Here is a 24,316-nt window from a genome sequence, read left to right as displayed (position 1 = left end):
CATTGCAATATCATGTTAGAAGAAATGAAGAAGGGTGTCACTTTAAATTTATGCAGAAGGCGGAGTTGGTGGTCCAGCGGGGTAGGAAAATATGGATGATTCCTGTTTTAGCCAGTACACCTTGTGCTTTGCATAGCAGAAGGAACAAACCTGCTAAAGTTGTGTAGGAGGCAATATACTATACACTATACTACTATTTTAATTCCAGTGTAGTACTTTATCTATATGTGCTTACATGAGATTATTTTTCTAATTTCCAAACATGATAAAAAAACATTATTTTATTTTGTCCATGTATAATAATCTACTGTCGCAGTGAAACAGTCATACTTATATTTGAGCCTTGTCTTTTGTAAGTGGACAGGTTCAGTTACACTTAAACAATTCTAAACCAATGCTGTGTCAAAAGTCAAATAATAATTGCTATGTTTTTTATAGATATTGAACAGGAGGAAATTTTGCAGTTTTTGATAAAATATCTGGGAACTGAAAAAATCTGATCTTTCTATGTAAAGTGTGTTGAGATGTTTTTTTTATTGTGATTTGATGCTCCACAAATAATTGAATTGTGTCTTTTTTTACATAAACACATACATATTAACATGAGCACATTTGTTTAATAAGGATCCCTGGCATTTGAAATCTCTATTTTCCACATTTTCCAACTTAACAATGTCTCTTATTTCAACAAAGTAGCATGGTTTAGATCAGATTTTGTCCCACAGTTCTTTTACATTTGTTTCCAGTAAAATCTTGTCCTACCAAAATAAATAAATAAAACAAAACAAAACAAAACATGTTTTAACGTACAGTATTTTCTGTTCATAAGCAAACTGATTAAATAACTTCCATAAGTTATGTGCTGATTCTATACAAAGGAATTACAACGTGCATGTGTTTGCCATAAAATAAGAAATAGATCATTGGACCCTGTTCTCCCCTTTCAAATATCAGCACCTACACAGTATCTGATGGTCAGTATGGGTACATTGCATAGGGAATCGAGTACATGTGTAAAAATGCACCAAGATCAGTTCAGTTCATCATTGTAGAAAATAAAAATGTAACTTTTCTGAGGTATCACTGACTAATAGAAGTAATTGTAACCAGCTACATGCTGTAGCATTAGGCCTGAGGCTTGTCGTACAGTTCATATTTGAGTTTGGCTTCTATGGATCTCTCTAAGGTTGATTGACAGCATTAATAAGCCGCTGTCTGTCAAACTAGCACCGTCTGAGACAGTCTCATCTCCTTCTGCATCTCTTCCCGGCTGATCAGGTGCTGGAAGTAAACCATCATGGGAGTGGCATTGTGTTAAAAAGCTTAGGAGGTTTTTATCTGAGGTGAGATCAGTTAACACATTGATCTTTATTTTATTTGAACGATATTACTGTACAAAATAATCTGGCAAAAGCAGAGCAACATTTTTAGGAATTACATTTGAGGCAGCAAATATTCGATTTTTAACACAAATTTTTGGAAATCTTGTTTTGCTTTTGAGAAATAATGCCATTAAAACATGCTTCCAGTTGTATCAACAAAGGCCTCATTTGTTATAGGAAATTATACTTTAAGTTAAAATGCTTAAAAATGCTGCACCGAACATATAGTGCCTTTCATGATATAAGAGGGAGAACTGATCCCAAGTCAGAGCAAAACATGCTTTACTGCAGTGTAAGCAACAAGAAAACACTGTCCACAGCACACGTTGTGACATGTCAAGGCCTGAAAAGCACATTATCTCCATTCTAGCTGGGTGTACAGTCGGGGAAGGTCAATACATTTACTCTGACTTAAGGAGTCAGTGTGTATGAGTACTTCTAATTTCAATGTTTTTTACCACTTTGTGGTTTTAATATATATTCTTAAAGGAATATTTTTTTGGGGGGGAAATATGCTCATTTGCATTAAAGGTGAAGATCAATATCATTCTAACAGCAGCTAGCTTCAAGTTTTCAGTGAAAAACTTGATATTGTGTCAGTGAATCAACATGCACAATTCAAGTCCCTGGAACAGGCTAATGCAGACATAGCAATTACTACAACTACATGTGCTTTTCATGCTATGGCATTTCATAATGTCTGTGAAAAAGGCTGTTTGATTAATAAATGTCAATGGCCTTTTTAGTATCATAGGAAGCAGAAAACTTTGCGAATACATTTAGTTCACAATGTCATATGTTTACTCCCAAGAAAAGATTTAGAAAATTAAAATGTACTCAAATGTATAAATGATTTCATCTTTACGGGTTCTTAACACTAAATATTTAACTTTAATATATCTAAAAGAAATACGTTCTCAAGGCTGAGGTCAGCCACTACAGATGTTGCTTCAGGCTGAGTTAAGAAGTGGCTTGACAGGCTTCTTATCTAAAGCCTTAGTACAATTACTAAGATCACTTCAGCAAACAACAGGAACAAAAGAACCAAGGCCGGCATCTGCCTGATAACAGCAAGTAATGAAGTACCAGCAAGCAGGTTTCACACTAGTAGTCATAGTATTACTTTCTAATTTGTTGTAATGTTGTTTCTCCGTGAGATAGATCCCAGAGTTTTCCATCTGAGTGACTCAAACGTGTTTCAAGTGTTGAAGAGCAGTTACTTGGTGAGTGAATCAGCTGCAGAAGTCATTAACAGCCTCTTGTATGTGTTGCTGCTTACTGTGAGGTTGTTGCATTCAGACAGAGCTTCTATTTGCAACATGGTGCCCTCTGTGATCACCATCTGCAACACAGACACATGACATGCACAAGATCTCATCAACCCATAACAAGTCACGGTCATAGACACACTTGCATTGGAGCAGTGATAAGTTGCTTAAGCTTTAGTGTATATTTGATTTCTTGTAAGTATGCAGAAGTCTACTGTATTGTAAAATACTGACTGAATGCATGAGGATTGTACCTGCAGCTGCATGCTGAGCCACACTCAAACATGCACTTCCCATCGCATCAGATGGTGAGCCGTCCTAGCTCAGATTGGTCAGCTGAGGAGGAAACTGGTATCATAAGCAGCCGTGACAGCAACCGTGATGGTGGGGGTGATGATGAAAGCAGGTTAGTGGTTGACGCAGGTTACAGGCATGCTGATTGCAGCTCTGGATATCAGCACTGTGCATTTCTTTGCATTCTTGTTTTTTAAAATAAAAATATGTAAAAAAAATACATCTAAGTTACTGTAAGGCCTTCTCTAACCTATCTGCTTCTGTATTAGACAATGACACTTCTCCATGTTACTATTTACACCCAAAATAAAATTGGAAAATATATGCCACACATATGATTTTGTTTATTAAATGATTTGATAAATCTTTTCACATTTACATGACCACATGTAAGCGTCCTTTACAGGAGCAGAATTTTCTTTACTATAAAAATACTATTATAATCAAATATGAAAATAACAGTACAAAATCACCACCTCAGGGTCAAATAAAACATGATATTCTATAATTTGCTCTGCAATTACATAAATATTAAATAAGGTCTCGCCATAATCAGATTATGCAAATATTGCACAGGTTCATCTCAACCATGTGACAGAATTGTATTCAAACTGAAAAATCAAAGGTGTACATAATGCAATAACTGACTCACACATATAAAATCACCTACAGATGCACAAATGTTAGGCAATACTGTATGTACTGTAAGACATACTATATATACACTGTATGGATTACAGGAAGTGATGTCACAGGATGAGTCCATGGAGAGGCCGTGTTCCTTCCTGATGAATTAGATCATGGCACAGGTTTGCGGCTGAGGTTGGGTTAGTTAGGCATTTAACTGGAAATAAAATCAAAATGCTTCAAGGGTGTTAGATTCATGTCTCAGGCAGGTTTATCTCTGGGTGACTTTGAATCTCTTCAAGAGTAAGGCACAGGGTCAGGCTGATGGGTGGGGGGTGGATTGAGGTATAATGGGCCATAAGCGAAGCGAAGGAAGCAGAGTAATAGTGACAGCTGATTGGCTGATTGAAGGCATGACAACATAGTCGTCCATGGTGCAGACACATTATTGCCATGTTGCTGTCATATTGTCATGGCGATGGGTCAGCTGTGCTGTCATCAAGCCCCACCTGTTCTCTGGGGTGGTCGTGCTCTCTGTCCAGGATGGGGCTCAGGCCTCTGAAGCCGGCATAGGGACGCATCTGCACACCATTCCCCACAGACTGTTCTGACTGAGGGGAGGACGACTCGATGGGACAGACATAGTCTGTGGACTCATCTGGACGTCGTCTTCTGAGGTGAGTCAAGTTAGAGAAGCCCAACTTCTTTGGCTGCAGTCAGAGAAAGACAAAAGATTTGACGAACATGTTGTTTCATGACATGATAGTAGCAGGTCCAGAGGACAGTGTGAGTTTAGATGTATGTACCAAAACAAGACTTTGCCGTGTTTCCAACTAAATTTAAACACAAGCAGTGGTAAATGTAAACTGTGATGTTCCCTGCATTTAAATGCAACGATTACATCTGCATTACAAGGGGAAAAAGCATGATTAAACCTGCACTAATCTATATTTTATTGTTACTGAAGTCTGAAATGACGAAGTGTAATGTAATGAGCTCACAGAGGCAACTATCAGGCAACTCTGTAGCTCTCCTCAGCCCCGTGGAGCTTTATAACATCTTTCAGGTCATTCTTTTGGATTTTACAGCCTGTAACTTTACTGTTATAGTTCACTCTCACTGTGCTCACCAGGGCCATTTTCATACACGGCAGGGAGCTGTTTTCAGCAATACACTACCTGCTCAGCACCAAACAGCAGACAGACAAAATTAATTAGTATCTGGCAGTGGAGCATCGTGGAGCATTTCGCAGCTAAAGAGTCAGGTATTTATCTGATGTATTAGTAGAAACCAGTGCAACTAAAGGGAGATAGAATACTGCACTTAAATTCGTTTTGCGGCCGAAAGCACAACTCCTGATGAATCCTATTGTTTCACAATGTCTGATAAGTGTGTAAATAGCTGTTAATAACTGTTCTACCTTTTCGCTGCTTTCACTGTCATACTGGGCAGCAACACACACTGTCTCAACTGTCTCTCCTCTAAGCTTGCTGTTGCTGACTAAAGCCACTGTGATATCACTTGGTGGCTGGCTGGTCCTAATTAAATCCGTTTTTGTGTTTTTTAAGAGCCACAGTCTATGTAGCAGCCCAGGCTCTATTTCTAGGAAACCATCCCAATAAATATTTACGGAACCTTATGAAATAGAAGATTTAGGTGACTTAGGTTAAGTGTGGATTATTTTTCCCATTTTTCTTACAGCAGAGACCGTGGCTGATGGTGGAGTCTTAACTCTGTGAGTAGGAGCAGAGCAGTCCTAGGTTTACTCTGCTCAAAGGCTTAAAAACACTGAAGGGCTCAGAGCTTAAACTGAGCTGACACACTGAAGCTCAACATGGATTAAGTTGCAGCCTCTTACATGTGCGGGAAGAGAGGAAGGGGTGTGTGTGTGTGTTCTCATAATTCAGCATTATGTTCTGCCTCCTGGTACTTCCTCTCCTACTCCCATATAACCATATAACTGTGCTGTTTGTATTATCTTGCCTTGACTTTAGCTGTGATGTTGAGTGGGGTGTAGCCAGCTGCCCCAGTGTACTCTCTCTTCTCCTGCTGAGCTTGTGGTCCCACCAGACTGTTGAAGTTGGTTGTTAGATGGCGTCTCAGCAGTGTTTTCTGAGGAGGAATGTTCAGGAGCATGGCCAGTGTGTCTGAGTTAAACCGAGGCTCCAGCATCTATGAGAGAGGGCATGAGTTTGAGATTCTTTCTGTAGCATTTCTAATTCTTGTCACCAAATTGGTGTTATTGTTATGTGTTACTCACTATCAGCCCTCCATGTACACCACTGCCTCTCAGGTTTGGTGCGTACTCTGCCAGGTCCACAGATCTCAGCCACTCCATAACTCGATGGTTGGACCATTGGACCACCTCACTTGGAGTGAATTGGCTCTAAAAAATACAGAAACAATTTTTTTTTAAACAACACACGTATCCTGTGCTTTCATTGACAAGTTGTACGCAGGCTGTAAGTTTAATGTGATCAGACATCAAGAACAATTTCCAACAGATATTTCTGTTGCATGGAAATGAATTATTACCACAATAGAAAGGAAAAAAAGCACATTCAAAAGTTCAAAACTGTATAAACTGCATTCACAAATAGCAAACATGTTAAATGATTAAAAGTCAATGCAGCAGAGTATGGAGGCCTATTTGTATAGCAACTCTCAACAAGGTAATTAAAAGTTCTGAACATAAGACATACAAGGAAAAACAGAATATACAAGAAATAAAAGGCAGTATGGTATAAGACGGCAATATATAAAATTAAAAAATAATCTAAACCTGAATGATAAATTGAACTGATGAAATGGGAGAATAAAAGTTACAGTTACAATGCAGTTGTTAATGGATAATCACAAATTTCATACTATGAAAGGCAGTGATATGAATGAAATAAGAGGTGGAAAAACCTCCTGCTTCTCCATGTTTCTCCACATTTAGCTTTGACTCTGGTGACTAGAAGCAGATGATTTGAAAGGTCTTAAGTATTAAATTGTACAAACATACTGTTGCCATTTAAACTATATGGAAGAAAAAGGAACGTGCTCATAACTTGGGTGGAGTGTCTTCTTTGAAATTGTAGGGATCAGTGTTTTGACAAGATGTGCAGAAACATGCAAAGAAATTACGAAAAAAGAGGTTTCAAATTTCTGTTTTCTGTTGTGTGGAGATGTAGAGATAAATGTGTGTCACATTTTGAATAAAGGGATACTTAAACAGTGCGGTCAAACATAAATCACACACTTACTTACCTCATTGCTGGGCCTGCGTTTGAGGCAGTTTGGGTTGAACTTGTTGACATGCAAAACATGAATGGCGCACTTGATGCTTAGGTGATGGAGCTGGCTTGTCACTTTAAGGAATAACAAGTCATTCTGAGGTGGAGAGAACAGAGATGATTACAAATACAACAGAGAGGTACATCCAAGGATTGTTAGTACTCAAATGCCTCTAATTTGTGGATTATAAAAAAACACTCATACTAACATACTTATTCCCATAAAAAATCCATCTTTTTACTAATATAGAGTTGAATGAATCTTAAATCTTTTAACTTGAAGATGTTTAACCTTCACATCATTAGGTCTAAACTCACCACAGTGAGATACTGCAGCATCTGCCCATCCACTCTTCCTTCATTAAACTGATCTTTGTACTGAGGGAGGCCGATGTCATCGAGCCAACCTGGAACATAAAATGTGACAGTATTAAAACGAAGTTCAGGATGGTGTCACAGTCAGTGTTTCTGTGTGCTTTATTTCACTACGCACGATTGACCCAGATGTGATCGAGCTCTGCAGACTGCTCAGGCTGCTTGCTGCTGAACGCCTTGACGGCTAACTGGAGCTTTTTCCTGTGGAGCGGATTCTTCATTGCCATCTCCTACAGAGACAGAGAGATGACTAATTTTACAGTAATTGGTAAACGTTCAGCCAGCAGTATGGCCGAAAAAATAAAATGCATTAGAGTTAATTATCTAATTAAAATGGCTCTGATGAGAGACAGAGAATGGTAGTGCTGGGGGAGGTGCTGGAGGTAGACAGTCTGACAGTGTTGAAGGTGAAACTAAAGAGGATGTTGAAATGCAGAGACAGGCGTTACTAAATGCCAAACAGGCTGACATACAACAATGCTCATCAGGCAGGTAGAACTAAAAAATATTTGACAGGCTGTGTCAGAGATTATTTTGTAAGTATTTTGCAGGTAAACTAGTGGAGATAGATGTCTTACATACATCATTTTGTGAAATATGCCCTATAGAGAGTATTATTTGTGCTGATCGTATGTGTGCATACCTTCTCTAGGTCTTGTGGGGTGGCTGATAGCAGAGTCTGACCGCTACTGACCCAGTGGCGACCCAGGATGCTGTACTGACCGAGTCCAATGTCCTCTAGCCATTCACACACCTGCTCTGTGCTCCACTTGGAAAAAGGTATCTTCAGGTCTCTGATTTGGTTGGAAGAAAAGCAAGCATGATTAAAAAGAGACTCCGGCACCTACAACCACATGTGGTATTTGCATCATTATGTTTTTTATGTTTTTTTTAATTTTTTCTAATTAGGTGCTTCAGTTATCCGAAGCAGACAACTATCTTATCTAGTCTAGTGACTTTTCATTTGTCACGTTAAGGTACTTTTCTTTCTTTTATTATATGTACATGTAAGAAGATACATGTTGCTGTGTAAGGGTGCAAGCATACCGTGTGTTTCCTGAACGGGCCAACCGTGGTCCAGCTGTGGATCTGAAGCCTCCCCTCTTAAACTCTCCCAGTTCTGGGTCATGGACCTGGACAGGACTACCTGACTGGCTGCGACGGATCCTGGGGACGACACATATAATACTATTACGTACGTAAAAGCTGAAAGCATGAATACCAGTGAACAATGAAGATACAGGATGAAAAATGTGTACATGCAAACAAAACATAAAGATATTGTTAATGTGAGAGCCATGAAGTCCAGTGTGTGTGAATGTGGATAGTATAGCTTCAAAAACGTACTTCCCCCAGAGTTTCTTAATGCCTCTGTGACCTTTCCTGTTCTCCGGTGAGACAGGAGACTGTTGTCCAGAGTCCACGCCAGACGACAGGGGTGACTGGTCTGATAGGATGCACTCATCGAGCTTCTCTGGACACCCTGTCAGAAGGTAAACAAACAAACAATCAAACAAAATAAATTTGGATTAAAGATTAAATGTGAATTTCCTGTAACATGCTTAGCACTAAACTAAATGACACTGGCTATATTAAACCAGTCATAGTTGATGTATTTAGTAGCAGGGCGGTAAAAATATTACACAGGCTGCATACGCAATACCCACCAACATCATAGAGGTCATGTTTTCCAGGGGATCCTGGGGCAGAGAAGGTTAATGACGTGAGAAGAAAGCAAGCAGAAAGAAAGCAGAAGCCAACATTAGTCTTTCTCTTAATCCCCATGAGAAATGTTGTATACTGTGGGCTACATGTTAAGCAGGCAAGCAAATTTGAAGCATGTATGAAAGATCACCTGGACTGACTGACTGAAAAGGAAATGCCCATGATTAGAACTAACAAAGGAATCTTCCTCCTTGAGTAGTTTAATAAAGGTGTTGCTAGTTTTAATTCAGTTGCCACTTCATTGCATACTGTGATATGATGTGAATGTGTTATTTTTCTCCTGTTTACTTTGAGCACTTGTTTGACTTGCTTGACTCTCAGTGACATCCTGCTTCAGACTGTCGGTGAGATCAAGCTGGGTGAGGCAGTGAGAGCACAGGGGGTCATGTCAGGTCGCATCCTTGCCTGTTTACTATGGGATGTCTAAGCTAGTTGAACTGCACACATCCCTAAGCTTGCATCCCTTGCTTTCTCACAGCCCTCTGATTACCCCTCCTGCTGTAAGCTCTGCCTCTGTGTTGGCAGATACATGTGTGGCTCTGTGCTTATATGCCTATTAGTTTTATGTGCGCATGTGAGGGTGTGTTAGTTTCAGTAAAAGCTGATGCAGGCGTTATCTCCGACAGCTCTCTGAGTCATGAGGTAATCCTGGATCCTCAGTGAAAAACAGTTACTGACCCAGCCTCACCTCTGATGTGTGATGTGACAGGGGCAACCTTGTTTTGTTCGGGTGAGGTTTGTTTGTACGATTTCAGATTCAGAGCAACAACATTAGCCTATTCGAGTCAAATCTCCCGAAAATGTGTTCTCACGTGTTGACATTTGACCTTTTGTGTGGGTGTACAGTACCTAAAGCTGGAGCACTGGCACTCCTGCAGCGAACTGCAGCCAGAACACAAACAATCCAACAGCGCAGCAGACAGATGAAGACAAGGAGCGAAAGCACAGAGAAGTAGGTAGTTGAAGCAAAGTTAGTAGACAAAGTGTTATTCATTCTTTTTTTTTTTACATTAAATTAAATGGGAACAAATTTCCCATTTAAAGTTATAGTTACATTTATTTACACTCTCTTGCCAAGAGGCAGAGGAGCAGATCAATACTACTCATCACAAGAACACAGCAAATATAAAAGCTACAACCAGCCTGTTAGCACAGCATAAAAGGCTAGAAACAAAAGGAAACGCCTGGCTCTGTCTTTGCTGTGCATAGTGACTTCCAGTGTCATGTGATGATGAGTCTAAAAAAAGCTTTACAATATGTCATAATTATTAGTATCATTATATATACTGTGTCTGTCAGTCCTGTCAGTCAATAGTGGTGATTAGTGATGTAGGAACTCACTCAGACTGTAGTCCTGGTCGTGGCTGTGGACAGGAGAGAGCTGGACAGGAGATGAGTACTCTCCTTCTGTCTCTCTGTCGCCATTCAGCTCATGCCTCAGCTTGCTCCTCTTGCTCAGTTTCCCCGGCAGAGTCTGGTACTTGCTCAGCTCCATGTGGGGACTCTGCAGAACAAAAGCAAAAGAAACAGTAGGTTGGTTTTTGCCTAGTCCAGCACCAAATTTGAAATGAATCAATCTTGTATTAAAGTATGGTACTGGAAGCCTGCTAGTACTCCGATTTTACTAATTCCCAATTCCTGACACTCTCTGTCAGCTCAAATCTTAAATGCATTGAAGCTGTGATTTTAGCTGAGCGCTGTATGAACATTGTATTAGATCACATTTCATTTAAAATTCATTCATCTCATTCAGGATAACTGGTCCCAAATCAATATCTTTTATAAGCTAAGAGCTGGGTTATATATGAGTTGCTCCTTTGTTCTGTTGCATAACAGAACGATCCTTTGGAGCGTGAATGTCTGAGAATGCTGGGGCTCTGAAGGAACAACAGGAGAAAGGCCAGCAGAAAAAAGAAAAAACAAAACGCCGGGGGGGCCGCCGTGATGCCAAACACTACCGACAGCCACTTCAGGTTGGTCTTGGCCTTTTATGTGTATGTGTGCATTGACATGGTATGATCCAGTATTCGCCTGCATGTAGAGCCCAAGAATGTGTATGAAATATGACTATAGAGCATACGTCTATGGTCTCTGGGGGGTGTGTTTGTCCAGTTAAAGAGAAAACTCAGCTCTGAACTTTGCTTTTCACACTGAGAACAGGAGGCCACTTTTTATTTGTCATTTTCTGCGCAACACAAGTGACATATTTAGTAATTACTGAAATCAAATCAAGTGGATCCTATCCCTGTTATGTAATGAACAGTAACGTATAAATGTGCAGCCTGTGTTTATCTTCATTAAACAGCAGGTCAGGTGTAGGTTGTGTGAAGTCATGCTTCAGCTCAGTACCTCTGTCCCTACGTCTGAGTCTGTTTCAACTGGCTGGATCTCAACAGCCTACAGCCAACACAAACACAGAAGACGGGGAACAACGCACACACACACACGCACACACACACACACACACATACACATATAAAGCCAGAGTTAGTAGGTTAGAAATCAGATTAAAAGAACAATAATTGTTAATTGGAAAAACAGTTAGTGTGCTTTTTCATTAGGTGTTCAAAAAGCAAAAGCAGCATGCAGTAGATAATTAGATCACAGAGATAAGGTTATAGTATTATGAAAGCCAATCAGTGGCAGGAAATGTGTTAAACTGTATTAACAAACCTTTTGTAAAGAGCCACTCTGCAGCTCCTCAAGACTGCTGGACAGCAACCTGTGCTGATGCCTGGAAAAAAACAACAACCAAGAAAGAAAAAACAGCTCCAGATTTAGAGAAAGGCTGTATCTTATCATTCCTATTAAACTTAGGTGTGCCCTAAGCCTTAGCTAAGCACACATACACAGTAATGCCTGCCTTTATTTTCAGTTCAGTGAAAGCAGCATTTCATTGCTAAACAGGCCAAAACTGCTTCTACTCACCATGATCCGTTAAAGAAGTTTGTGTCTCCGGTGGACACCACTGATGTGTCAACAGAATTCTGGATACTGTGACAAATAGCACAAAAGAGATCAGATTGGCAGGAACGTGTGAAACGCACGAACATGTTTATATGTGTGGTATGTGTTTATACCTGGTGTCCAATTCTCTCTGGTAAGGGGATGAAGATAACATAAGTGGAGAGGATCCTCTTGAAGACATCTACACAGAGAAAGGTTTTGCTCTAAGCAGTTCTTCAGGTAAAATATATTCAGTATGTTCAGATGTGGAGAAATGGCTTGAAAAAGTATTCAGGTGCCTCCACTTTTTGCACACTTTGTGTTGTAAATTTGTCTTTTTTAAAATGCAAAATCACAAAGTAGATACATGATTTTACTTTTCTTTTAAATAAAAATCTCAAATTTCTTTAATGTAAGACTTTGTAGAAGCCTGTCTTGACTTGTGACTTGTCCTGAAGACAGTCCAGTGTTGTCTTGGCTGTTTGCTTCAGGTCTCTGTCATGCTGAAAGGTGAACCGTCTCTAAACAGGTTTTCTTCCAGGACCTCTCTGTATTTGGCTGCATTCAGTTCTGACCAGTCTCCCTGTCCCTGCTGCTGAGAAGCACCTTCATAGCTGACACCACCACATTCACTGCTGGGATGGTGTTAGTCAGATGATCACCAGTACCTAGTGACCACCACACACAGGACTCTATGACTCTATTTTCATTCAGGTACATGCATGAACTGCAGCTCTAATGCAGTTTTCCTTAGTTTTCACCTGGTTTGCTATTTTCCATCCATAAGACAAGTTTGTTTGTGCTAGTGAGGGAGAGGAAGCAGAGTTTATGCAGTATGCACGACATGCCATAACGCCGACACCCAGGTGGTTTAGACCTGTGTTTGAACCTAAACCCTGTTTCAGAAAAATAGAGCCCATAGTGTGTGGAGTTGAAAATCATTCTAAAACCTAAAACCTGAATACTTTCTGAAGCCATTACAAGTGATTTATGGTCCTCCAAAACTGCTTTGCATTATTTGTAAAAAAAAAAAGAGATGTAGTTTGTAGTCTTACCTCTAACCTGAGGATATCAGAGTGTGCTTTGTGTGTGATAGCCCTGAGTTTTAAACTGCCACTCAGTTCTTCTTCACTGCTCCCTGGTTGGTAAAAACACAGCCCATTATTACAATAGAGAGGAAGGTGACAAGAGAAGGGAGGAGATGGTAGCTTCTCCAGTGTTTCCTAGTTTGTAGTTCCCCCAACACTCACGTTTCATGTAAGAAAAAAATGTGATTCATACCCTGTGTGAGTGCCATGACCTCTTTCATCTTTCTGTACTGGCCGAGCAGAATGGTCAGCTCCTCTATACGACGATCCTGTTCATCAACAAGACAAAGATTTTGGCTTTTAAAAACTAAAGAACTAAAGAATCGAAGCCCTTTATTTCTATCAAAACTTTTAGATTATTCTGTATGTATAGTGGAAAAAAGAAACAGGTTTAATCTACCTTTTCATCGTTTGAAGCTAAGAGAGACTCCATCCCCACCTTCAACCTCTGATATTCCTGGTCTAAACAAGAAAAATGATTTAAAATGTTTTTTGGACTCAGTAACCTCATGTCTACTTAATTTAGGTCATGTTGGTGCCTGATGTGATGTTGGCAACAGACATGACAGCCATGCTAATATGACTAAACAAGCAAAACAAATGTATACTGACACCACAATACACCATCACCTGGGACGAACACTGCAGCTTTTTACAATGATCTAACAGGTGCTGCGTTTAGCATCGTGCTAGTACCAACAGAAAAACTAGAGATGCCTTCTGAATTTCTAAAACTTCATTCTTAGAGAGATGAGATTTGTACCGGCAACAATGTACAGTACAGGCACATACAAACACACACACAAACCTACGGTAAATGTAATTCAACATCCTTTCAAATACAGGAGCAGCTCTTAAAATCTGTGTAAAATAGAAATACAATTATCAGTGGTTTTGGAACTTAATCCATATTATCAATGATTTTGATCATTTTTTTTCTTCCGTCATTGTGGAATCCATAAATTAAATATAGAAATATAGGACGGAGCTCAGCTCAGTCTTGGAAACCTCTTCTTGTTTAACTAATTGGCAAAAAATGGCCACGTTTTAAGCAGGACATCCCTGGATGGAATGTACTGTACATAGTGCACTGCCTGACACTGGAAATCATGCTAACCAGGAAATTTGAAAGGATGTAGAATCTTTACTGTGAAGCTCAGCTTTGGTCCAATCTTAAACCAAACACTCTGTCACTGGGACACCTGACTGAGTAGTCAACACTCAAAGTGGATACTTGTTTTTAAGGTTCAGACTTGTTGAGATTAGAGTCAAACTCAGAACCACACTAAATTGTTCAGTGATGGGGGTTTGGTTGGAAATTAGACCCTGTTACAACAGCACACCATGCCTTACATTTGTTAATCAGCTGCTTGATATACACCTCCTCTACAGCAGAGGGCAGCAGAGAGTCAAGAACAAGTCAGGTATACAGCAGAGGAGAGAAGGACATGTTGATTAGATATTAGAGTAATCAGACTGTAGTTGACAGACATACAGTATCACTGGCCCTCATGCACACATCCACGCTGACAGATGTGGATCTGACGTGACAGGTCAGACTGCCAGCTGTGTGTACCTCTCTCTGCGCTGTCGTTGGCTGTGCCTCCTTTGGTCAGCAGCTGGGTCTGCAGGCACTCGATCTCAGCATCTTTAGAGGCTAAGAGATGCTGCAGCTCTGAGATTTCTGTCTGTGGAGGAAGACAAAGTAGATGACCGTAAGCTGTGTCAGTCTGAAGATCACTGAATATTACTGGAGATCACTGAACACCTGATAGTTGTCAGTTTGGGGCAACTTTGCCAGTTCTGTGGCGCTTAACACCAAAGAATTTTATCAAGTTCATTCATAGATAGGATAATATTGGAACTTAAACCTGCATGTGAACCACATCATCTCCATCACTAGGCCCTCTGTGCCAAATGTCAATTGCATGTGACAAAATACATTTTTGTATCTACCATTCATAGTGATCCACCTCTAAGCTTTTGCTGCAGTTGAAATATATGTTTTTGTTTTAATGCTCTCCACTTCCATGAGTTCTTCAATTGGTGGAAACATTTCAAACTTCATTTAATTTTTTTATTTTTAATAAATGTCATTATTACAATGTCACGATGGGCAAAAATCTGTTTTATTCATTTTAAATTAAATCCACAATAAAATAATGTGGAAACATCTCACAAAAAGTGTATGGGTTTCACATTATTTATATTAATGTGACACTGATGAATCTCACATTGTCACTGTCTTGTGACTAACAATCCATAGATCTGAACAAAAAGGTGCATTGTAAGAGGTATTGTCAAATACCTCTCCTGACAAAGGAAAATACTAAAATATTAAAGAAATCATTCAAGGTTTGCCAGGGTCTCATATTTCCCCCTAATAATATTATCTTAAACTATTTTTATGAATGTTACAATACATTGTATTGCTGTCATTTTTTGTCATCCTTCTACTCAATCAAGTAAAGGCACAATATGCCTTCAAAAAAGAAGTTCATGGTGCATAATTTTGTTGTTGCTCTTTCTGAGCTTGGAATTTTTCTTCTCGTCTTGTTTTAGAAAAACAGGCCTTGCAGTGTTTTTTTCACATCCGAATCTGAGTCGAAGATAAAAGAATAATGGGACCTAATGGGATCAAAGTGGCTGAAGAACAACAGCTGCTAACAACAGGTGTCAGAAAACAGGTGTGTACACCATGTTTATGGTGGTATGCTATAAATGCACACTTAACACCTCCAGCAGCTGCTTCACAATAAAAGCTTATAAGCTGATTGACCAAAGAAGAACAATGGAAGCACGATAAAATAGTGAAATGAGCAAAGTCACAGAATAATTCAAATGTTTATATGATTATGTTACTGTCATTTAAAACTAAAATGATTTGTGGTCATTGTATATGAATTTAATTTTATTGGTCAGTTTGGTGTGTTTAGGGACACTACTGTGTTTATGTGTTTCTTGTCCGGTGATGTTGTCAACAGACAGAATTTTTGTAAAGGAGCTTTAAGTGGGCACTATCATTACCTCATCTGGGTTACAGCCTTAGTAAACAAAGGAAAACAACATAAACATAAACTCAGCATAGCTACACAAACACAAAATTAATGCATACACATCAGAACATTTACATTATCCATGCACAGATAAATAATAAGAAGAGAGAGAACCAGAGGCAGAAGGATGGATTTTTTCCTGCTTTGTTCTGTTTCTGCAAACTGATGCTACATACCTCATTCAAATCAAGATGACATTTTCTGATTTGACATTTTCTGCCTCTGTCTCTCTAAATCTTTCCAGTTCCTACCTGCTTGAATATGTGTGACTTGAAATGAAAGTTTAGTCATCACAACAACAAGGAAAAGCAAAACATGGAGGATCAGGAGGTAGGTGCAAGCATAGGTGCAAAAGAAGAACACTGATGGGGAAAAGGTAGAAGAGGAGGCAGACAGAGGTCGAAGCATCAGGAAAAGGCTCGATACTAATCAGAGGAAAGGAACAAACAGAGAGATGCAACGAGCAAGAAACACAAGAGGCAGAAGAGGAGGAAGAGAAGAGGGAAGAGGAGGCACCTGTGCGCTGCGCCAGCGCTCCTCCCAGTGCTGCTTCTCCAGCTGCGTGTGCTCGACAGTCAGCTTGAGGCTGGACAGCTGGGTCATGAGCGACTGGTAACACACATGGAGAGAGTAAGAGATAGAGAGCTAGAGAGAGAGAGGGGAGAGACAGGAAGAGAGTAATAGCAGGGGTGGTGTAGAGATGTGGGGAAAGAAAAGAAGATCGGGAAAAAAAAAGGGAAGAGAGCAAACCGCAGAGAGGGGTTAATGGAGAAGAAGAGAGGATACAGAGAGTGAAGAAGAGAGAGGAGGAAGGAAGCAGTGTAAGCACAGAGAAAGCAATGGCTTGAAATGAACAAACTGTGTGTTAGAACAGAAATGCAGTGTTACCAACAGAAGATAACCTCTTAAACCCCACTAGTCCATCATTATAAAGTCAGTTTGTGCAACTTAATTTTACACAAACTGATAACAGACTCCAGACGTTTGAGAAATATTAAATGTCCCAGGCTGACCTTGGGAAAATGTCTATAAAAAGATGGTGATGTATGTAGTTCAGTGTAATCAAGATAAAGCTTCAATAAATTGGCTTTAAACAGTGACGGAACAAGTAAGTAAAGACCACATATGTGGAAAAGTTTTACCTTTAAAGAAATTTAAAAGGAAAATCTAAAGAGAAGCATCATAGTAAATTCTTTTGAAATCTTATTTAAATCATGACGCTATAGTCCCACATTTCTTGACTATCTGTTTCTTCATTTAGCAACCTAATAAGCTCCACTGTGAAAACAGTACACAAAATGTACCTTGGTAGCTCTTAGTTTTCTCTCATACTGGCTCTTCTCCCCTTCCAGCTCTTCCACTTTGCTTTTCAGATGCTTCACTTCTTGTAGCAAATCCTGTTGGAAAACAAAACAAAACACGTTTTTTACTTAATATCTCTTTACCAAAGCAAGATGCAGCAGTCTAAACCCGCTTGTGGACAATTATTTGGGAATTCCAAAAATTTTAAATTCTGAAATATACAAAATTCCCTCTAAATGTCAGAATCAAGGCTGCATCTAGGAAATGGGTCTAAAATATTGAACTGTACACATGCTAACATTTAAATTGGAGGGTATTCAAACACCAGGTTCATATTCAGTGCTGTTATAAAGGTCTCCAGGGCTAGACAGTTCAGTGGTTAATATTGGAAACATGATCCTTCTGAAACAGACACCACAGCGTGCAGTTATCAATAACAAGGAAAAAGGATGAAACTGAGGACCCAGAACAGGATTGAAAGCCGTCCAGGCTACACAACTGCCATCCGCCACTGTCTGAGGGAAACCTTGTACAGCATTGTGTGTTGTTATAGGAACTGTTACATGACCCATCCACCTGGTCAGTGTAGGAGGAAACGGAGAGATGTAAACTTTGTTAGTAGAGGGAGGAGCCACTGTCATGCAAGCAATCCACATCAAATCAAATAAAAACACAGTGCCTGATCCAAAACCCAAGTTGAAAGGCAAAATCCAGATGGGGGCTAAAATGTGTCTTTTCCAAATGCTTCAAATACTTGAGGAGTTAGGTGAGAAAAAAAGTGCACATATCTGAGTTACTCTGTCCTTCGCATGTAACTGCAAACAACTACGGTACACCTAGGCTACACCTAGATTGTGTAGTGCTTTAATATACTGTCATGGTTTCAGCTTTAACTCCTCAAATGTATGGAAGTATTTGGAAAACCAACCAAAAGGCTTCTTAGCTGCAAGAACCACAGTACAGTGTGACCCCAACATCCTGCAGTACACACACAGAAACTCTGCAGACACTCTCTACAAGTGAGGTTGTTAGTTCGATTCTGTGGGAATGTCCAAATACCGAGTGGTGTGTGGGCTGGTTAAAAGGAGAGAAGAGAAGAAGAGAAGAAATGATGGGGAAGGAGGGAAAGATGAGTTCATCCATCAAGTCTCCCTACGTGTACAGTCTGTCCTCCATTTTGGATCCGGGCGTCAGTGCCACACATGCTCAGGTCTGAGCAGGCTAACCCCAACTCAGGGCTGTGGCCCTGGGTTTGGCTGACTCTGGGCTCCCCCTGCTGGGCCTCTCTCTCCTCAAGGGCCCGTTTCTCCTGGATGCGAGTGCTGATCTCCTCCTGAAACCTGCACATCTGCTCCTGCAGCTCACTGATGAAATTTACCACAGACTGGACGGACGGACGGATGGATGGATGGATGGATGGATAGAGTGATGACAGAGCAAGGAAGGACAGTGGAAGAGGTGAAATGGTGAGATGAGATGGAAAGAGGAATAAATGAAAATTAAAGTCAGTCGTGAGGAGAGGAGAGGAGAGGAAAAGAGTGGAGAGGAGAGGAGAGGAGAGGAGAGGAGAGGAGAGGAAAAGAGAGGAGAGGGGAGGAGAGGAGAGGAGAGGAGAGAGGAGAGGAGAGGAGAGGAAAAGAGAGGAGAGGAAAAGAGGAGAGAAGTGGAGAGGAGAGGAGAGGAAAAGAGTGGAGAGGAGAGGAGAGGAGAGGAGAGGAGAGGAGAGGAGAGGAGAGAGGAGAGGAGAGGAGAGGAGAGGAAAAGAGAGGAGAGGAAAAGAGGAGAGAAGTGGAGAGGAGAGGAGAGGAGAGGAAAAGAGGAGAGGAGATGACATTAACTTATTGGTTATTCTCAGTCACTATTTAAGAATGATTGTTTCCACTGCTGGCTGAAAAAAGGTCAAACAAGATATAAACAGAAAATTTGTGCAGAAAAAGGAATTGACAACTTGCTGAACTCTAGGGTGAGAAGATGTTGGACAAATCCTAAAACAGGAAGAAAATATCACAATAAACACCACAAACATACAAAATCCACCACTGATGCACTTAAAGCTAACGTCCCTAAATACAAACATATCTTTTTTACAATGACAGGTAAGCCGTGTCAGGGCAAAAACAGGTGAGGAATTTTCTCTCAAAATCTGTCACTGTTAAAGTAGTGAAAGAAACAGACGGGTCATGGATGAGGTGGATGGTTAGAAATATGTTGGATTCTTTGGACTAACCACAGTGTGCAGATCCTACCAGTTGTGATATGACCTATACCATGTCCTGTTCACTGAAACCTCTGCAAAGGAATGCAACAGTTAAGCTGCACCACTTAATATTGTGGTGTTTCTATTAGACCAATAAATTCTGTACTGAATCCTGACTACCACATCCATGGGCTTAGTTTCATGTACAGACTAGAGTCCTAAAGATGCCCCAAGCCAATCATAGAGACTGGTACTGGACTGACCTGGGCAAATTCACTAGTCGAATCACTATAGACTCAAGTAAATCCAAGCAACCTCAGCGCGTTGTACCCAGGCTCCTCTTTACCACTGCTGCCTCTACAGATCAAACAGAGTGTGACTGTGAAAAGCTTCACAACAGCAGGTCATGTCGACTGTTGCTAATGAATAACTTGATGACAGAACACAATCAAACTTGTCTGTTGTCTGATTAAAGTGATATCATCTCCCAAGCAGAAGCATCACCTCATTTTCGGTAGTAACGTTCTACCACTTAATCTACATATCATACAAATGATTTAAGTTCAGAAATCTATTAATTTTACGACCTCAAGTACCTTTGACAGGAGCCAGGGATCAAACTCTACCTCCTGAGAGCGTTCATCGGAGAGCAGAGTGCCTGTGTGTGTGGTGTTGGTGTGGTTTCCTGAGGTGAAAGTGTGTGGCCCACAGGAATGCTCAGAGTGAATGCCTGCCATTCCTCCTTCCAACCCACCGGAGCCTTGCAGCTGTTACCAACCGCAAACACACACACACACACACACACACACACACACACACACACACACGCACGTGCACTTTGCTGACAAAAATTAAGACGGCTGTCAGTTTGCCCTCATAAAATAACACCACTGGTGTGCATCAGATATGTTGTATTTGGGTTTGTATGCATGTGTAACAGATACACAGGCACAGTATATCATTACTACACAAGCTAAGCACTGAACTGTCAGTGTTGCAATAGCTTTATTAGTAGTGGAGCCTCAAGCTCAGAGACATACGTAGCCTTGTGATCCCTGAACCAGCCTGAAAATCAGACTACAGGAAGTAGAAGAAGAAGTGAGTGCAGCTCCTTCCCTGAACAATCCAGTGTTGAAATGTCCTCGAGTCTGATGTCAGTTAAAAAAAACTTAATGTCCATTACAGGCTGTGAATAGATAGAAGAGAAATATGTTACTGCTTTTCAGAAATGCACTGAAAGATTGTTTGGACTTTGTTGTAGGGGCATTGCATTGTCCCAAGATCTAAGCAGGTATTTGATGAGCGATAGAGTTTGAGATCAGCTGCTAAGACAGCTTTGTGTTTCCTTTGACATGAGCTTCACACAAGAGGCAAATATGTTAACAGAAGAGTGGGCTTACACTTTGCTTTATTCACAGAGGCAGACGTTCTTGACAGTTACCTCCTGCAGGGTTTTTAGTGTCAGTGTCCTGCATGTTCACTTCATGTATGTGCCTTACAGGACAGAAAACAATATTGCCACAGAACATACTGTCATTTTTTATCTGTCTGTGTGTCTGTCACTGTCTCTCATCTGGTTCCTGTCTTCTTTTTCTCTCTGCTCTCTGTCGAACCTCCTTCTTTCCCACTCTATTTCCCCTGATGCTGTCGTGTATAGAACACGAGCCCCTGCGTGTCAAGAATGCTGCATCATGTTTGTTCAGTCAAAGCATGGCCCTGGGTGCTGGATGCCTTGTGATAGCTGTGCAACCCCCAACACAGACACATAAACACTAGAGCAAAACCACAGGAGCAGCTTTAGTATCTTGTGGTGCCAGCGAGGAGCAGCTGGGTGTCACAATGAACAAAGTCCACACAAAGAAAGTAGTGAGGACAAGCAAAGACTGCTCAAATAGACTTGGGTGACATTCCTGGCAGTTTCTGTCTTTGTGTGTGTCTGTGTGTGTTTATGTGCACACAACATTATACATGGCCACTCACTATTAAAAGCGACTCAGATATTGATTTGTAAATGACAGTATCAGTAACAGGTGAGATGCTGCTGCTGTTCCCCTGAATTTAATGTATGTAGTAAAAAAAAGGAGACAAAGCTTCTTTTGCTATTTTGAGCTGGAAAAAAAAAATTACCCCGTATGACAAAAGCCTCAACACACACCAGCTATGCAAACTGATGAAATGAAATATTTGTGATTAAATATGTAACAGTCTGTTAAAATAATTCAATTATTCATTAGGGATTAAAGAGTCAAAATCCTCCACACAGCTTCTACCTGCTCAAAGTAAGAAGCTGATTGAGGTCTTTAAAATAAAAGACATCATTCTGTTTTAAGGAACATGAGACATGATTAAATGACTTTAAATGACTAATAAAAGATGTTCAAATTACTTCTTAAGATACTTATTTTTGTAGTGATTAATTTATGATTCGCTGTCAGCTGTCTGTGTGGCAGGCCGTCTGCATAGTGTTTGGAAACCATTTGATGTGTTCTGGCTTGTTTCAGAACCTCCATACCGAAGCTTGTATCTCATCCAGACACATTTCATTATTATCTCTGCCAGTGAACTTGGACGGAGGCCACGTTGTCACTGTTTGCCTGGGTCACAGATCTAGTTGCAATATGGTGCTGGGTCAACCCTTCATCGACTGATTAGGCTTTGGATGTTATCATATGATTTTCACAATGTGTGGGACTGGTGACTGGTTCACTGGAAAACTCAAATCTGAAAGACAACACCTGTAAAAACTGCCAATTGTAGCTTTAGAAAGAATCGGCTTTGTCAACAAGAGAGTTTCGATTTTTCTATTTTTTATAAGACCCATGGAGTTTCAACTTGTTTTAACAGTGGATAGAGCTGATTTTTAGATTTGTCCTATTTCTTGCTTTTCCTTCCCCTCCTTAGTGGATAGGGCAAAGCACAGTAACAGTCAGTGGGTCAGTTAGTTTGGTATCAGGTTTATTGGTTGATCTAACTCTTTGGTCAATTTATTTCTGGGATCAACATCAAGAATGCTCTTTCTAACACATGCAGAGTGTGACTTACAGCTGCATGTAAATGTACAATGACCAGCTGACATGAAGCCATAACGGATCTGTGAAGAAACCTGGTTTGCATCAAACACACATTCCATCGACTACAGTCCTTTAGTGGGATTATCTGCCATCAGTCAACAGGTCACAGCACACAACCTGTTACAGGCAATTTGTGAATGTTCCATTAAGTCATGAGAAGTCACTAAACCAGGACTTCTGATATAAACATATTCACCTTTTTGCAAGCTTTTGACATTAGATATTAGTATTTGTTTCTGACAGCTCCTCCCTGGGAGAAATCTCCTCTACCACACTCAAGTCATGTGCTTTCCTTCTTTTAGCGTCAGCAGATGATGCTGGTGGAAAAGGCCAAAGGAATGCTGTTTTGCTGTGGGACCTCTGAGAATCACAGCTTAAAACCAGCATGGCAGCATGATAGCAAAGTTTGGGGGCAAAGTAAAAATGTATATCTTAGAGAGAAACAGATAGAAACTTGAAAAAAAATCATCTCAATCTGTGTCCTCTTCCCAAAAACCCGAATGGGGACATTTCTGGGCCTGGAAAAACCATTTATTCTGGTTACATAAAGACATCAAATACTGCCCTAATTATGTTGTTAATATCTGGATCAAAGAAGCAGTAGTTGTGGTTCTGATCATGGTGAGTTAAGCAGCATTAACACACAGACACACACACAGGCTTATTGACTTCCCATACCTCAGCTTTGTTCTGCTTTGTGTCCACGGGATCCTGCGGCAGTGTATTGTGTGTCTCTTCCATGCTAACCAGCTTTAGTTTGAGGCTGGACAACTCATCCATCAGATCCAACTTCTCAGACTCCAGAGAGGTCCTGCTCATCAGCTCCTGTGGACAACATATGCACCTTGGGTTAGATTGACAGAAAACAACACTAGAACCACTTTTATAATCTACACCTACAGAAAAAAGATCAGTGAGAAGTATGGCCTGCTCCTCCACTTCGTACAATGTTCTTCCCACACTGACAGAGCAGACCAGGCTGGGGGCTCAGACGCCACAAAGCTAAATATACACATTCACACACAGACAGGCGAGCTAGGGACTCTATTAATATATGTTTGTGCTTCTTTGGTATGGGAGAGAGAAAAAGAAAGTGCTCCTAAAAAAAGGGGGGGGGTGGGGGTTTCCTTCCAATTCACACAAAGTACATATCTCTTCACCAACTCTCAGTGTGAATGTTGCTTTCATTTCCCCATCTAATCCCACTTCCTCATCAGCAAACTCAAACTGTTTAAGTTTCTGACGTCCGTGTTCTTGCTAAACAGATAAAACTTTCAAGACGCAAGTTCCATTAATACAGAAATAATAAATGTTCTTTTCCAAGAAAAATAATAACAGTGAGTGCAAGTAGATCAAACTCAATGCGACTGAATTCAAGTGTGAGACATAACACATTTCTTTTGCCTCTTAAGGATGGGAGGATACCACATTAAACCTAACTCTCTGACCACACAGGGACACTAAACCCTCCAAATAAAATCACATGTAAACAAATCGTGTCAATAGAGACAGACAGCTCAAACCCTGCAATCAGTCCAGCACAGCAGCCACACATACACACACTTAGAAAATCCACACAGCTATGGCAGCTGACTATCAGTTTGCAATTTAAAACCAGTGTCACTTACAGCAGGATAAGCCGCAGTCTTTAGAGGTAATTTAGCAGAACTCTTTGGTCATGGCCCACAGTGCAGCTGCAGACATTTG

The 24,316-nt window shown here is 40.5% G+C and overlaps 1 protein-coding gene across 8 annotated transcripts in view; it reads right to left on the bottom strand.

Moving 5' to 3' along the window:
* Positions 1 to 825: 825 nt before the first annotated feature.
* ppfibp2b (PPFIA binding protein 2b) overlaps positions 826 to 24,316 on the bottom strand; it is a 56,872-nt gene continuing 33,381 nt past the window's right edge. For 3 of the 8 annotated variants that reach the window (XM_026312273.1, XM_026312275.1, XM_026312274.1), the window contains 22 exons: positions 23,288 to 23,434; positions 18,498 to 18,725; positions 17,344 to 17,436; positions 14,560 to 14,671; positions 13,384 to 13,445; positions 13,177 to 13,252; positions 12,951 to 13,033; positions 12,030 to 12,097; positions 11,878 to 11,943; positions 11,623 to 11,683; positions 11,299 to 11,346; positions 10,291 to 10,453; positions 8,572 to 8,707; positions 8,272 to 8,391; positions 7,868 to 8,018; positions 7,343 to 7,454; positions 7,168 to 7,256; positions 6,824 to 6,946; positions 5,832 to 5,957; positions 5,555 to 5,743; positions 4,081 to 4,281; positions 827 to 2,724 (listed from right to left, as the gene is read on the bottom strand). In XM_026312273.1, the coding sequence (XP_026168058.1) occupies positions 2,599 to 2,724; positions 4,081 to 4,281; positions 5,555 to 5,743; positions 5,832 to 5,957; positions 6,824 to 6,946; positions 7,168 to 7,256; positions 7,343 to 7,454; positions 7,868 to 8,018; positions 8,272 to 8,391; positions 8,572 to 8,707; positions 10,291 to 10,453; positions 11,299 to 11,346; positions 11,623 to 11,683; positions 11,878 to 11,943; positions 12,030 to 12,097; positions 12,951 to 13,033; positions 13,177 to 13,252; positions 13,384 to 13,445; positions 14,560 to 14,671; positions 17,344 to 17,436; positions 18,498 to 18,725; positions 23,288 to 23,434 (2,580 nt within the window). In that variant the 3' untranslated portion in view covers positions 827 to 2,598. Of the gene's footprint in view, positions 2,725 to 4,080; positions 4,282 to 5,554; positions 5,744 to 5,831; positions 5,958 to 6,823; positions 6,947 to 7,167; positions 7,257 to 7,342; positions 7,455 to 7,867; positions 8,019 to 8,271; positions 8,392 to 8,571; positions 8,708 to 10,290; positions 10,454 to 11,298; positions 11,347 to 11,622; positions 11,684 to 11,877; positions 11,944 to 12,029; positions 12,098 to 12,950; positions 13,034 to 13,176; positions 13,253 to 13,383; positions 13,446 to 14,559; positions 14,672 to 17,343; positions 17,437 to 18,497; positions 18,726 to 23,287; positions 23,435 to 23,509; positions 23,682 to 24,316 lie in introns of those variants that run through there. The other 5 variants (XM_033325284.1, XM_026312276.1, XM_026312270.1 and 2 more) reach the window with 5 other exon arrangements.

The sequence above is a fragment of the Mastacembelus armatus genome, chromosome 6 (assembly GCF_900324485.2).
Source record: "Mastacembelus armatus chromosome 6, fMasArm1.2, whole genome shotgun sequence".
In the NCBI taxonomy this organism is placed as follows: domain Eukaryota; kingdom Metazoa; phylum Chordata; class Actinopteri; order Synbranchiformes; family Mastacembelidae; genus Mastacembelus; species Mastacembelus armatus.
Note: the sequence above shows the minus strand (reverse complement) of the source record. Positions and strands in the feature narration are given on the sequence as shown.